The 16,943-nt window shown below is 33.8% G+C and overlaps 1 protein-coding gene across 1 annotated transcript; it reads right to left on the bottom strand.

Moving 5' to 3' along the window:
• Positions 1-5,018: 5,018 nt before the first annotated feature.
• Positions 5,019-8,602, bottom strand: LOC133858023 (flavonol synthase/flavanone 3-hydroxylase). Its single transcript, XM_062293435.1, has 3 exons — positions 8,094-8,602; positions 5,990-6,317; positions 5,019-5,379 (listed from the first exon to the last, which is right to left on the bottom strand). Exons 1-3 carry the CDS (start codon positions 8,558-8,560, stop codon positions 5,167-5,169), a joined length of 1,008 nt encoding a protein of 335 aa, XP_062149419.1. The 5' UTR covers positions 8,561-8,602; the 3' UTR covers positions 5,019-5,166.
• Between the last annotated feature and the right edge of the window lie 8,341 nt (positions 8,603-16,943).

Below are 16,943 nucleotides of genomic sequence, written 5' to 3'. Positions count from 1 at the left end.
TGTCGTTGGAAAGCTAATAAAAAATTCAACACATATGTCAGAAATAGCTTTTTCCTAATTCTGATGTTTACTATGCCAAAATTGCCTTGCAATAAAAGATAGCAATTCTGGACGAATTTGGAATCTTTTTCATACTTGGATTGAAGTTTCAATCTCATACTTGGACAAGAAAACTCAAGAGACGATTTTTCTAGAATTCCAAGAGCTTCTAGGCCTCTCCTAGTATCTATAAATAGACTCCTAAGCTTCAAGAGAAGGTGTGCTTGTGCTCGTGCTTGTGCTTGTGCTTAGCTTTAGATAGAAAATTCTTCTTGGAGGCTTGACAAGTTGAAGAGGAGAAGAACATGGCAAGAGGCCATCTCAGCACCACGATGAACGGCTAAATTCGTCATAGTGTGTTGATGTAGCCCTTTCCAAGTAACAATGGCTTGATTGTATTTTAATTTGGTATTTTCTATATGCATGATGGTTGTATAACTGTGAGAATTGATCTTAATGTTTATATTTAATCATTATGAATTTCTTATCTTATCTTAGAAAGTCTTTTATATTGATTGAACTCAATCCTTCATATTTTCTGTGATTATGTGAATGATTGTTATACAATGGTTTTAATTGACATATAATCAAGAGGGTTAGATAGGCCATGCCTAGGGAAGACGGATTGTACTACATCCTAATTTAGTTTAATTTAAGTAGACGATTCGTACCAACCGAATATGGGTTATACTTTTCCATTGATTGTATGTATCCTATTAAAGACGTAGCTAATCCATGCCTAAGAAAGACGGGTTGTACTGCATCTTAGTGGTTAGGTGGACAGTCTGTGCCAACCGAAGATAGATTATACTTATTCTTTAGAGGTAATTTCTTGACTATTCGAGTGAGACGAACCCTATATCATGCATAGTATGAATTTTCCTTGTTAATTTATGATTGACCATTGTTATGCGGTGAATGGTGAAATCAATCCCCTATTCTTTCTCTCATCACTCTAATCTTTATTTTTATGTCTTTAAGTTTATGCATTTAACTTAGCTATAAACAAAATCAAATCAAACATATTTTAAATTAAGTTATAGTTAATCTTGAAAAACTTGATAGCAATACCCCTGCAGTCCTTGAGGTTCGACACCCTCTCTATAGCCTTATCCTACAATGATTCGTTCTATTGCGAATGGTTAATTATTATTATTGATATATTTTGATAAACAAAAGACCACATCAACAATAAAAAAAAAAAAAAAAAAAAAAAAAAAAAAAAAAAATTCCGTTGTGAGGTATATGATCTTTTGATGATATTGAGGTTGAGATAGTAGTGCTTAGTGGTAATTGAAGATTTCAACTTTCATCTTTCATAAAGTAAAGGTGGGGCGCTACAGCTCATGATCATGGTTGGGATTAAATGAGAGTTTCTAGGTGTGGTACTATCTAGTTCTTAGAGAGGCCCTTTGATTCTATGCATTACAGAATCATGTTCATCTCTTCAATGTACATGAGTGATTGATTTGGCTTGTTTGAATTGTTTATTGTAGGACTCTATGCTGATTTTTTTTTCTGTCATTTAATGACAAAAAAAGGGGAAAATTTTGTATTTTATATTTTGTTTGTTTGTTTTTTTATTTTTTATTTTTATTTTTTGTCATTGATGTCTTTGACAAGAGGAGTAGTATCTTTTTGATGATGTGATTGATTAACATAGTTGTGCTAATGTGCTTATTGGATATCTATTCAATTATTCATCTTTATGTTAATATGAGTTTTAGTACTTCAAATCTCTATGCATATAATGGTTTGTTCATGTTTCAGAGATCATGTTAGACTCAGCATTTCATCTAACTTTATGTTGTGTTTTGGATTTTTAGTTTTTAACTTGAGCTTTTTGTTATAATTGGGTTTCGTCACCGAATTGCCAAATGAGGACTTTGTTAGGTTTTCAGTGTTTGGCAAATTCGGTGTCAAAACTTGTTTGGTTGTAAGTTTTAGCGTCCGTTTGGGTTTGCGATTTTAAAAGGTGCGATTTAAAATAACGATTTTAAAATGTGTGATTTGAAAAAGTGATTTTCAAAAACGCAGATAAGCTTTTGGCAAAGTCACAATTTAGCATTTAAAATCGCAAATTAGTCTTTAAAATTATGCATTTTCAAAAAAGTACCATCTTACCTACGATTTGAAAAGACAGATTTTTTGCATTTTTAAATCGCAATTTCTAAATGATATATGTTCTATGAATTGGTATAAAATTGCATTTATTGTCTACGAACTCACAATCTCAAACACACCCTTAGTCTACTGGTTAAGTCGGTCAAGAAGTTTATCTAAAACATGACGAGAAACTTAAATTCAAGTGGGAAAAATCCAACTCAAATTTGAAGACCCAAAAGATATGGGTAAGTCTAATCAATCAAGGGAATGAGGAAATTGGAATTTCTTTAAGTGGAATTAAAATCTGATTTGTCAATTCCAAATTGAGCATGTCTCTATATTTTGATCATAACTTTCAGCTCATGTGTTGGATTGAGGTGAAATTGGCAGCATTGGAAAGCTAACTCAAAAGAAAACAAATATTGTAGAAATAGGATTTTCCTAATTCAGAAGTTTACTATTAAAAATTTGCCCTACAATATAAGCCCCAAAATGTGGGCGAATTTTGCTGAAATTCTATTCCAACTCGAACTAGGTTTTCTTCATAAGTCTATTTAAATGGACTTTCAGGCATGAATTTATTAAGGATTCTACTCTAGAATTTAGTGTGCTAAAATATGGTTTTAAACCTGAAGTGTTAATGTTATATCTCTCTTAGAGTTTTAGTTATGTTTTAACCATCAACCTTAAACAATTGAAGCTAACCGGAGTTTCGGTTAAGGATATCAAGAAGAAGAACTCTCCAGAGGTTTTGGGGGAATGTAATTCAAGAGTGTAACGACTGCAAAGGTTTTGTGAGTATTAACATTTCGTAATTCGCGAATTCTTCTTTATTTGATTGATTTCATAGGTTGGCTACCTTGGAGTGGTCGTTCTCTTTGAGTTCAAAGAGTTTCTACTTCGTCACTAAATATAAGTGTCAATTGCTTTATTGCTTTTCATATTTTGGTATTTTTTGTTTGCAGTTGTGAAAATAAATATAGACTCCTATGCAACCTCAACCAAACAGATAACCAAATATGCAAAGCAGTAAAGATAAATAATACAGATTTTTGGTTACGAAGTGGAAACTCTATGCACCAAAGAGAAAAACCACTCTGGGACAGCCAAACTCAGGAAATCAATTATAAAAAATAAAAAAAAAATAGTTAATTACAAAAAGTTCATACTCATAACCCTTTGAAGTAGTCACTCTCTTGAATTCTAACAAGCGTCTACTTGTTTGCCTTTCTCCCAGACCCTTCTGGAGAGTTCTTCAATTGATCTTCCTTACCTGGAGCTCCTCTCCAATTAGACTTCAATGTTTAAGCCTAACAAACCTTCTCTTAGCATAATGGAATTCTTTACAGGAATTTTTAAACAAAGATTGCCTAGGAGCCCTTTTAAATATGCTTTGGAAATCCTAAAATAAGTCAGGAATGAGTTTCTAGGCGGTGGTGTTCGGATAGGCTAACGCATGTTCAGACACATATCAGAAAGTAAAACTTTTTGTGAAGCATGTCCAGACAGGTATCCCTTGTGGCCAAACACTTGCATGGAAAATACTTCTATGTCCGCAGGAAAGTCCGAACATCTAGCAGAACAGGGACTTAATGGAAGTTGCGTCTCCTGGACTGTCCGGACATGTTAGAGAATAGGACCTTACTGGAAGTTGCTTCCGCTGGGCTATCCGGACATGCTAGTGAACAGGAACTTACTACCAATTGTGTTCGGACATGGCTTGAGGCTGTCCGGACATTTTGAAGAAAAATCGAAAAAATTTAGGAACAAATAATTGTGCAGAATATTTTTTAAATCACAGCTCATTTATTTCTTGATTAATATTCTGCAATGCACTCTTTATTCAGCTCTTTCATTTCTCGATTAATATTCTGCAATATTCTTCTCATTCAGACATTTCCTTTCTTGATTAATATTCTTGCAATATTCTTCTAAAGGTCTTTTGAGTGATTTGAATTCCATGTTCTTCATTAATTAAGTAACCTATTGTCACTGAAATATAGCCAACATAAAAAATCAACAGATTGATTATATTTTTAATTCTACATTATATTGGCATACACCTATTCATCTCCTTTCTAGGTGTTGTTTGGAGCCTAGTTATTATTTTTTTTAAAGTGTTTCTCATGAAACATAAATCAAATCAAGCAAATATTCAATAAGAATAATTTATTTTTTCTACTTTAGTGAAAGGTGAAAGTCATAGATAACACTTTATTTTAAGAATTTTGTTTGTATCTATGACTTTGTAACCTTATAGCATGTGTTTATGATTTCGCAGAGCTTTATACTTTGTAATGTAAGAGCTTTATGCTCGTGATTTTTTATCAATAAAATACTAAGATTTTTTGTTTAAAAAAAAAAAAAATAATAAGAATCATTTATGAGTAGGAGTGAAAAGAATGGTTAACAGAAATCGTTTTCAGTTTGACCGTAAAAGCTTATTTAATTTTTGGAAAACGAAAACTGTAAATCGTTTTTTGAAATTAAGCTCTTCGTCTTTGCACGTACGTTTGATATTCGATTTTTCGGAATTCAGCAATTGTCGGTCGTCGGAATCCAGCTGGCGCCGGAGACAGGCAACATCAGGTCGTCGGAATCCTGCCGGCGCTGGAATCCGACCACTGTCGTCGGATGTCGGCAGGCCAAATCCCGGCCGAAATATTGCCGTATTCTGGCCATGGTCAGAAGCTAGATTCGGCTGGATCTGGCCAAAACGGCCGGGATCCGGCCGGATCTGGACAGCTTCAGCCACTGATCGGATCCGGAAAAGTATAGTCGAAATTTGGCTAAATGTCAAAAAATATTTTCAAAAAAATTATTTTTTTTTTTTTTGAAAATGGTTTTACCGAAGATATTTTATGAAAAAAATCATTTAATGTCGAAACAAATAGAGCATTATTATATTGTCATCAAAAGGGTACGGGTACGACCGCTACATTCAACACGAAAACCTCGTACATGCATCGCGCATGGTGTTTAGTGGCTTTTTCACAGGATACTAGCTATAGGTATGTTTAGTTACTGGGGAAGCTTGTTGAGTTTACAATAAGCATAGTCCTTGAACTTCCTTGCCTTGTACTTGGGAGGGTTTTCGTCGTTGACCAGTTGGGGCATTGGTCCCACCACAAACTCTGCCGGTGGCTCCACGAATACAGGCCACGACATCCTCGCTCTCTCTTTGTCCACTGTGCTCCTATGCAGCACGCTCTTGTATTTGCCGTTGCTGAGAATCTGCCAAGTGTCATCATTCATGTTACCCCATAAATATCTCTCTCCAAGGAGCTTAATTTGAGATCAAAATTTACTAGAAGTCATTGAATTTAATTTAGTAATATATAGGGTTATTTTAAAAATCATAATAATTTTTACGTTTTTTAATTTTTTTTCTTCTTAAAAATACTACATATTACAAATATTCTATGCATAAAGCTTATGCGTGAAGATTTAGTAGTCCTTATAAGATCAGCTCTCGATAAAAAGAATATCCAATAGTATTAGACCTTGTCACATCAGATTTATAAAATATTTATGAGATAATTTTGTGGTATTTAACATTTTTTTTTTTTAATATATCTTTTATAACGAGGAGTAGTGTCATGTGTATTGTATACAAAATATTAAATAATTATTAGATCCAGCCACGTTAATTTTATGAAATATTTATTTAGTATATAACATTACTTATACTTAACAGGGGTGGGTCATGAGGAAGGACATAATAAATTTGTTACAACCCATTATTAATTAAACTGCATTTGTAATTTATTCAAAAAAAAAAAAAAAAAAAACTGCATTTGTAATTAACTCAAAAAAGAAAAAAGAAAAAGATGTAGGAAAGAACCTCGATCTGGTCACCAATGTGAACAATCAGGGCGTTAGGGATGTACTTGGCATCGATCCAACGGTCATCTTTGAGAACCTGGAGTCCAGGGACCTCATTAGGCACAAGAAGGGTGAGGATGGAAAAATCAGTGTGGGCCACAACTCCAAGCGTTAGATCGGGCCGAGGACATGGTGGGTAATAATTTATTTTAAGCAAGAATACCATCTCCTCCCCACCACCTGCTTCTTTTAGTGCATCCCCTTGCAGCCCTAACCCCAGCGACAGCCTTGTAAGCAGCTTATACGCCACCTCTCGCACGTACTTCGCGTACACTTCGTTCGCCTCTCTGCAAGTACCCCAACAAGTCAAGGGATAATTTAGAGATTTAATAAATGCACTTTCAATATGCTTATAATTAATCGAAAATAAATACTGAGATTATAAACGGGGTCGACCATAATTAATATTCATAGGATTGTGACACATCAGTTTTGAACCATATTCTGAAAAAAAGTGTTGAGATGTCTAGCATTTCTTTTTCTATTAACTAGACTGTCGTCATTCGACTGACATGCATGTAGTTTGATGATATGGTTGTGAAAATTATTAATTAATTGATCAATACATATAAAAAAAATAATTCTCAATTGGGTTAACTCTCGTCCCATTAGGTTGATGTGGCAGTATCTATCAATCTTTAGATTAGCGTCTATTTAAAAAATAATAATAATAAAGACTAAGTGATGGAAGTGAAATGCGAGTTGAGTATTTAGAATTATTTATTGTAAAAAAAAAAAAAAATTATAATAAAAAAATTAATTTTCACTAACACATTAAGAATGAAGGAGGGGGACCGGTACTGTAGGCCATGCCCCCAATTCCTAAGAGAAAAAAAAAAAAAAGGAGAAAATATGCTTTGGCCTCTTGAACTATCGCTATATTTTTATTTACGTCTTCAAATTTTAAAATGTGACATTAAAGCTTCATAAGCTACCATCTCCGGTCAAATTAGACACTTTTTAATTTTTCTTCCCAAAATACCCTTAAAGTTATTAAAAAAAATTAAAATTTTAAAAGATAAAAATTATTAAAAAACTAAACAAAAAATGGGAAAAACTGAAAAATACCAAAAAATGATGATCTCTTTATATTAGCCCTTTAGCCTTGCCAAATTTTACTCACCAAAGTAGATAATAATCACTTTTCTCTATTCTGGTGGGCCACTTTTTTAAAGTTCCTCCAGTAGCCTTACCATTTTAGCTATTCACTATCACTATTCCATTTAAATAATATTTTTTTTCAGATTTTTTTATTCTTTTTCTACTTAATCTTTTTTTATACAACAAGTTGCCATACATCTTCATCTTGAGATTAGATCATTACTAAAAAATTCACAAAAGTTTTCATTTGCTTTTCAACCAAATTCAAGAAAGAAAGAAAAGATAAATGAAATAACTATAAAGTTTATGTCAGGGACAAAGAAACATCCATGTCTATGAAATAGGGACATCATCGTGTGAGAGAGATGGGAGATCATGAGAGATGGGAGATGGGAAAAAAAATGTGTTGTAATCATATGAGAGAGAAAAAAAGAAATAAAATTGGTGAGAGAGTTGGTGAGTGAATATTACTCATCAAAATTGGTGAGTTTTTCATTCACCAAAACTATTTAGTTAAAGTGGTAAGGTTGCTGAGAGTGATTTTTTAGTGTTTTCATCAAATTGGTTTACTAAAATAGCTATTTTGATAATGCTACTAAGAATGCTCTAATATTTTTTTAAATGGTTTTTTGTTTTACTTATTTTAAGGGTATTTTGGAAAGAAAAACACAAAAGTGTATAATTTAATACATAATGGTAGTTTTGGGAGCTTTTGTGTCACTTTTAAAAGTTTGAAAACGTAAATGAAAATGTGATGATAATTGAAAGGGTTAAATTATATTTTTTTCAAAAACTTAATAAGGTTAAAATATAAAATAAAAAATTAGTCTATTGACTCTACGAAACAAATTTTTTTAGATTTCGTCCCTATACTTATCAACTCAATTGTAATTTTGTAAACTACAACGACTAGCTAGATAGCATTTTTGGAATCAAATACAGTAGAAGACGATAGTAAGAACCTGTAAGAGGGTGGGTTCTTGGGCCAGAAGTGGTAGTTGATTAGTGAAGGAGGCCAAATCCTATGGAAAAGGTGATCAACCCAAGATTTTTTTCCATTGAGATCTTTCTGGAGTTTGTTTCCGTAGCCTTCCATACTCTGGGCTCCCGGGGGCTTGGCATATGCTTCTTTTTCTTCAAGCGAGAGTTGGAAGAATTCTTTTCCAACAGCCTGCAAGTTGCTTACGACATCAGTAGGTATGCCGTGGTTCACAACTTGGAAGATTCCCCACTCCTTGCTGGCATCAGCTATCGAACGGACCAGGTTTTCTTGATCCGGGTCGCTAAGATCGATGGTTGGGATCTCCGGTGCCGGGCCATGGAATGTGGTGAGAGCAGGCTGTTCTTTCTCGGGCCTAATGAACTCTGCGGGAATGGTATTCGTGGTGAGAGATAAGGAAGCAAGAGCTTGCACACTCTCTACCGCCATTGCACTCCTATAATTAATAATCTCTCTCTCTCTCTCTCTCTCTCTCTCTCTCTCACACAATACCAGCAAGAGAGTCTTTTCGATAGAGTTTTATAGGAACGGAAAAGATGGTGGTTGAGTAAATGATGGAATACAACTGGAGAGAGAGAGAGAGTACGTCAGTGACTACGTGGAGGAGTGAGGATTCACGAAACAATCATTTTACCTTAATTACGAGAGAGAGGATCAACGTGTAATTACATTGTTCACTTGATAGAGGAACCAACCTCGTCCCCCCTATTCAAGGTACAACTGACCACGGAAAGGACGTGGGCGTTTCGATCTGCTTGTTTTCGTTTTCGAAAAGTATACATCGTATGGTACCTTAAAACAAAAAAAGAAACAAAAGATAAAGGGAATGGTACACGTCCCTCTTAAACTATCACGCAATTCTTAAGGAGAAATGCTACAGAGGGGACGTTCATCCGTCCCCTCTCCTCCTTTTAACATTAAAAAAATTAAATTTAAAAGAAAAGTACATTTTTCTTTGTTTTTGGTTTTCTTTTTTATTGAATTTGATTTGTTTAATGATAAAAGGAGGAGAGGGGACGTATGAACGTCCCCTCTGTAGCATTCCTCATTCTTAAGATCGAGGTACATGTATTATTTGCAATTCAGGGGAGAAGAGCCTAACCAGAAGGGTCTTTGGATTTGGGGATCAATTAGAAAAACACTTTATACCCCCCTCTTATATGGGATGAGCCCACCACATACCAGGTGTTTTATTTATTTATTTTTTTTTTTGGCATTTCTCTTTTAATTTGGATTAGGGGGAAACAATTGGGCTTCGATTTTCACGAAACAGTGTAACCAAACGCAGTTTGTTTTGCTTTAACGTCAAATTTTTCTACGTTGTAGTTTATGTAAAAAAGAATCTTAACCGTTCAAATTTTTAACAGCAAATGTGATGTTAATTTTATTACAGCATGTAAGCCAGATTTATTATTATTTTTTAAGGCGATCCCTTATTAATTGTATCAATGTTTTTCTAAATTACTAAACAATGTAAGTTTTTCCTTAATGTCAACAAAAAGATAAAAATAATTCTGAAAAAGTTGCAAGAGACAAATATATGTATCCTTATAAATTCGAAAAATAAATAAATAAATAGATAAAAACTAATTTTAAAAAAAAAAACAAAAAATTGAAAATAATGATTTTTTTTTTTGAAAGATTGAAAAAAAAAATGTAAATAACAAAAATTAAAAAAAAAAAAAAAAAAAAAAAAAAAAAAAAAAAAACACGAGAAAAATGGAAACTCAAAGGAGTGTCCAAATTGAAAATTATGAAGGCTAGGCCGACTATTTTCCATAAATAATATATATATATATATATATATATATATATATATATATATATATATATATATATATATATATATATATATATATATACACACTACTGTGAATGAACAAGGATATATTTGTCTTAAATAAAAATTTTTAAGGTTATTTTTATCTTTTTGTTGGTATTAAGGGGATATTAACACAACTATGTAGTTTAAGGCGCACGTACATTAACAATAGAGTGATAATTTGAGAAAGTTATGTGTACATACTTTTTCAAACATAAAATAATAATAATAATAATAATAATAATAAAAAGAAAAAAAAAAAAAAAAAAAAAGTTGTGACTTTCAAACTACGACCAAGATGATAATGTCCCCCCAATTTTTAATGGGACAATGTCATTATTCGAACTAGAAAAAATTGTTAAAGTCCCCAGTAATGAAAATATCCCTTAAAAATTATTTAAATGCTTTAAAAAATTAAAATTAAAACTAAAATTATAATAATTAGCAAAAAAGAAAAAAACCAAGAGTGGCCCGATGGCCTTGGCAACTTAAATTGGTAGAATTGTCGGTGTAGGACCACTATGAAAGCAAATATCCCAGCTGGGAAGGCTTTTGCAAACAAAAATGGTGGAATGGTCAACTTAAAAGGGTATAATCGTAAAAAAAAATATCTCATTTGGTTGTGCAAATAACATTAATGCTGGTTTGAGTGGCCAAAGTAGTGGTTGTGCAATTTGGTTTAATGCTGGTCTTGGGCTATTGACTCAACTGGGTTCTAAATTTTTTATTTTTATTTTTTTAAAAAAAATAAATAAATAAAACAAATACTATCAGAAACACAGCAAAAAACTAAATCAAGGAACAAAAAAAGAAGCAGAAGATTTCTTTCGCAAACAGGGCAGAAAAGAAATTGGGAAACAGGAAGGAGTGGGAATGCAGTTAGAGGAGAATCTAGTTGCGGCCCAGTTTGCCACATGATGGGCACAGAAGTTTGCACTTCGATTGATATGGCTAGCTGACCAGCTAGTTGTGGATGGAATCATAGAGAAGAAATCCGAAATAACTGAAGATATTCGCCAATTCTGCGTAATAGAAGGATTGTTAATGGCAAGAGTTGCCATAAGAGAATCGCCTTCAAAGATGACTAAAGGGAGCTTGAGGGACATAGATAATTGAGCTGCAAGGAGAGCCGCAGGCTTCACCATAAATAGCAGAACAAGGGGGGCTAACTTGAGCTAAACATTGAATAACCAAACCGTTAGAATCACAACAAGCTGTCGATTGAGCTGAAAAAGTGTCCCTAATATCAGTATCATAATTGATCTTGAAAGTAGATGCAATTGACCTTATCCACGCAGGAAAAGGAGTAACCTGTATTTTCCAAGCCCCATAATGTTCATTGGAGAGACGATTGATCTTGGCAGAAATAGTCATAGCATTGAGGACCAAATTCTCATGATGAGCTTTACTCTTGGCAAACCAAATTTGATCACAGGCAACTGCTGCAAAGATTTGGAAAAAATGAGAGTCGGAAGCAGGAATACCAATAGTATGAGGATGAAGAATAATATGTAACCAATTAGTCATAGAAGAGATACGTAAAGCAAGAATATCCAAAGGCCAGAAATAATTTCTCCAAACCACCTTAGCAATGGGGCAAGACAAAAAAAGATGAATCAGGGAATCTGTAGAAAAAGAACACAGGGAACATGTAGAATCAGATATAGACTGAGAACATATAGCTGAAGAAATACGCTCATTTGTGGGAAGAATATTCCAAACCATTTTCTAGAGAAAGAGGCGAAGCCGATGATTAAGTTTTAACTTCCAAAGAAGTTTCCAACTTGATTGTTGTAAAGGGGAAGTGATTGGAGTCCTATGAGAAGTGAAAAACCAATGGGCTGACTTAGTAGAGAAAACACCCGTAGAAGAAGGAGTCCAAAGAAAAGCTTCATTGGCAAACCGAATCTTAATCTTCAAAATCTCAGAAACAGAAGACTGATCAAAAAGAAATTCCAACAAAGGTAAGTTCCATGTCCCTGCAGTAGAAGAAAGTAAATCCAATATTGCAAGAGGAAAATTTGCTTGTAAACTCTCAACCCGAGGGACAGGTCGAAAATTAGGTAACGTGGGAACCCAAGGGGAAAACCAAATAGCAAGCGAACTTAACAAATGAGGAATATAACAAGCTCCAGATTTCAGAAAAGGGACAATGGATGTAATACCATTCCAAATAAAAGAACCCGTGAGAAGAGGCTAGTAAGCAAATTTCCATATTTGAAGTATTTATTCTTGAATAAGGAAACCCAGAAACAGTCATGATCCACAAGTAATTTCCATCCCAACTTGGAAATATGAGAGACCTTATTTGGTGCTGAGGGGAAACTGAAACAGAAGCAGGTAGCTGGGATCCAAATAGCAGAAGATCCGTAGTGGATTGAGGAAGACCTGAATAGAAGTGTAAAGCAGAACGCCCAAAAACAGTTAGGCCCGATGAAGACTGGCTCATTACTCCTGTAAGTTGCTGTGCAAGTTGAAGATGCCCAGAGTTATGCTGATCATGAGGGCTATACACAGTAGGCCCAGTAGAAGAAAGGCCCAATTTGAAGAGAAGATCAATAGATGGGTCATGACTAGGAATATGTTCCGGGCCCAAAACCATCGGGTCAAAAGAGACCAAATGGGAAGTTCCAGAAATTTTTTCCTTCCCTTTAGAAGACTGAGAGGGTTTGACGTGGGTCGACGTGGCAGCACCCTGTCCAAAGACCTGAGTGTACGAACGTGCAGATGAATGTGGCCTAGTTTCAGTAGGCAAAGAAGCTTCGTTTGCAAGCTTCAAAGGAACTAAACACAGAGGTAGCCCAAGAATGGGAGGAGTCACCGAGGCAGAAGAAGCACCCTGTAAGTAGAGAACAGAACCCGTATCCCCAGTACAAGAAGACAGTGGATTGATAGAATGCCCACTGGTACCCGAAATAGGACTAGCAAAAACCAATTTCCTGGGCCTTGGATAAACATAACCTCGAAGAGAGGTACTATAGCGTTTAGGATTAACCAGATGAGGAGGAGCTAAACAAAATGTTTTGCGGTGACCAATACAACCACACAACGAACAATAATCGGCCAATCTCTCGTAGAGGAGTTTAATCCAAAGCGGAGAAAGGCCACTGCGAAGAAGATGGAATCCAGGAACCAAAGGCAAAGAGACATCAATTAAAAGGCAAAAACGAAGATGGTGATGATTGATGATACCTGATTTTTTGCCATCTTCAACTGTCAGAACCTTGAGACCCAAAAGTTTGCCAATCTTAATGGCGTTAACAGCCAGCATATTCTCAAGAGGGAGACCATGCACTTGCACCCAAAAAGCACAAGAAGAAAGGTCAACCTCCTCAAAAGCAAGCTTAGGGGGCCACGGTTTGACAACAAGCAAAGCTCCCTTAATGTTATATGGACCATTATCCATAATTTCTTGAACCAAACAGTGCTCAAAAACTTTGAAAAGGAAACGGTCACCAGGGAGTAAATCCACTTCAAAAGGCAGCACAAAATTCCAAGAGATGTTGAGTATATCACGTACCCAAAAAAGTGATGGTGGATTTGGAGAAACCAACTTGCCTAGTAAACGAAAAGAACGTTCATGTGGGAAAACAAGAGGTGCCGACTCCAAAGGACAAGGATCATCATAGTTGAGGGCTTTTGTTTCCTGAATAAACGCCTGGAGATTGATCGATGGTTGGTCCATGGTTTGGGAGAGAGAACGAGAAAGTAGAAGAAAAAACTTCCAAAAGAGGGGTAGACAAGAAGAAAGAAGGGAAAAAGTGAATAAGGCCAAAAGAAACAAATGGGGAAATATTCTGTAAAGTTGACAGGTGAGGTATGATAGGAGACTGTGTAGTTGAACAGGTGTAGGAGAAAGATTGAGTAGAAGAGGTTGAGGAAACCTTTCTCTTGTTTTTTTTTTTTTTCTTCTAAATTTTCTTACTACCTTGGCCGCCGTATAAGGGATCCTCGATCAGTATCCTCCGGGATATATTTTCTATATTAAAGGTGCGGTTGGTATTGTGATTTTGTAGACAATAAATGCGATTTTATACCAAATCGCAGAACATAAATCGTTTGAAAAATACGTTTTTAAAAATTGCTCTTTCAAAATGTAGAAAATCTATTTTTTCAAATCGTACATTTTAAAATCGTTATTTTAAATCGCACTTTTTGAAATCGCAAACACAAACAGACCTTAAAAGGAAATATATCAATATGATCGATATTGTACGTTACTTGTTTTTTGTAAGTTTGATAAATTTAATTATCATTAATTCTTTTATAAATATGAGTTTTATTGTGCATAAAAGTAAAATGTAATTCTTTGACCTTTATCGTGTGAACGTAGGTCATACACCGAATCATATAAAATTTCTAATTTTCATTTTATTATTCAGCTTTAATTTTTTTTTTTTTATATTATCTTTCCTTTCATGATATATATATATATATATATATATATATATATATATATATATATATATATATATATATATATTGGAAGCGTACGTGGAATTTCAATTTTATGTTGTTTCTTTTCTTTTGCTCTTATCGTTTTTGTTTCTGATTTTTTTTTTGGTGATATCAGATAACAAAACGGCCTAGGAGAATCATCTGGATTGCTATTGGTCGAGTCGACGTCTAGTGTCTATAGCTGCTGTGCATCAGACTGCTCTAAATTGTTTTCTTTTTCTTTGTTTCAAACACTGGTCTGTGACTGTGAGAGTATGGTTATTGGGTTTGTTCTTGGCTACCCGGCCCACATGAAAAGCAAACCCATACCACATGTGGCTCATCATGACCTGTGTTCTTTTTTTTTCTGGGTTTCCTATAGACTCGCAGATGATGTACGTGAATAAAAGAAGAAGAAAACAAAATGGGGAAGAGAAAAAAAATAGAGAGAAAGAGGAAAAAAAAATAAAATAAAATCGAAAGACGCCAAATTGTCCATATTATTTTGGTTCACTACTTGCTCTATTGGTCCTATTGTTGACCTAGACCTAATTTTTGGCCAACATGGTATTGTTTACAACTCAGGCCTATTTCAGCCTATATATAGTTGGCTCTCATTTTTGCTCATAGTTAATCTATTGAAATTTAAAGCGCATCTACAATTACCATCGTCGACCGCCTACAGTCTCACCATCGACCATCATCGATTCCTCTCATCTCCAGTGAAAAAAAAAACTCAAGCTTCTAGATTGTTCCACCTTGAATATGAGGGGGATGTTAAAGAATATATTTTCTATATTAAAAGAAAATATATTAATATGATATTGTATGTTACTTACCTTTTATAGGATTGATTGTAATAAGGTTTGATGATAATCAAATCTCATTAATTTGATTACCATACTAATTTATATCAGTTCTCCTATAAATAGGAGTCTTCCATATTGTTAAATAATCAAGGAATAAAAGCAAAATGTAGTCATTTAGGCTTTATCGTATGAACGTAAGTCATAGACTAAACCACATAAAATTTTTTGTCTCCATTTTATTATTCCGCTTTAATTTTCTTTATATTATCTTTTCTATCAATAATCAGTTGATTTCTGGGCGATATATAGTGCAAAAATAGAAGGCCCTTCAACCCCAGTTGAATTTTTCAGTGGTGTTTACTTCCAACGCTAGATGGCATCAGTGGGGGAGAGAAACAGCTTGATATTGTTCCCCCAAACATGCAGAAGAGCGGCATCAGCGCGCCACCTTATTTTTTATTTTTTTTCTTTTATTTTCTTTTTCTTTTTCTTCTTCTTTTTTTACAATTTTTTGATTGTTAGGAAGAAACTCAGGAATATTGTCAATTATCAATTATGTAGTAGTCTGTGAAGATATGTAAACCTTTCCCTTTATATTTTTTGCTCTTCTTTTTATTTTTGAAAAAAAGAATATTAAAATTAAATTATAATGATAAACACGCACATAACACAGGTTATAGGCTAATTATTACTTTGCTACATGATTATGCTTGAGACCATTATTTTTTTTTCGAAATTCATATGAAAAAAGTGACGTGGGATAGCCAAAAGATAATATGAAAAATGATAAGTATACATAATCCCCTCAAACTATCACCACCTCATTATCAATATTTTCTAAACTATCAATTATGTCAATGTCCTTCCTTAAACTACTAAAAAATGTCAATATCCCCTTAATGGCAAAAATACATTTAATAAAATTATTAAAATTTAAAAGAAAAACTAAAAAATTATTTAAAAAATCCAAAATAACAAAAAATAAAAACAGGTTTTTCTTCTTTTGTTTTTTTTTTTTTGTTAAAAAAATAGTTTTTTTTTTTTTTTTTTTTTTTTTTTTTTTAATTTTCAGTATTTTTCCATTTGTCATTTTTTTTTTTTTTTTTAAAAAAAAAATCGTTCATTTTCCGCCCTTTTTTTTTCATAACATTGACATTTTTTTAGTAGTTTGAGAAAGGAGATAGACACAATTGATAATTTAGGGAAACTTCGACAGTTGAGTGGTAATTTGAGAAAAATATGTGTAATTTTTCTTAATATAAATGAATACATATTAAATGCAAAATTACCTTTGGCCATCCCACGTCACTTTTTTCGAAGGAATTTCGAAAAAAGTAAAGGTGTCAAACGTTACTCATAAGTAATAAGTTGAGAGAGAGAGAGAGAGAGAGAGAGAAAGAAATGGTCGGTGTATCTATATTTGAGAAAGAAGGATTACAAGACATCGAGAGCATAATGAGCACTATAAATTGTTTTTGCACTTAAGAATCATTAAACTTATAATCATTCTTAAGGTCTCAAAATACAATGCAGGTTTAGACGGTGGCTAAATTGACACTGCAAACAGCTAGGTTGGGTTGGATTGGATCAATTTGGGTTCGGATTTTGAGGCCCATACCCTAAATAACAAACTCACAACAACCAACAAAACCCAACGAGAGACAATTATGCTATGTCGGATGTATATCCATACCAAATCAAATGAGACATCACAGGTTTGATGCTTTGAGCATTTCCAAGATTA

This window comes from Alnus glutinosa, chromosome 14, assembly GCF_958979055.1.
Source record: "Alnus glutinosa chromosome 14, dhAlnGlut1.1, whole genome shotgun sequence".
In the NCBI taxonomy this organism is placed as follows: Eukaryota; Viridiplantae; Streptophyta; class Magnoliopsida; order Fagales; family Betulaceae; genus Alnus; species Alnus glutinosa.
Note: the sequence above shows the minus strand (reverse complement) of the source record. Positions and strands in the feature narration are given on the sequence as shown.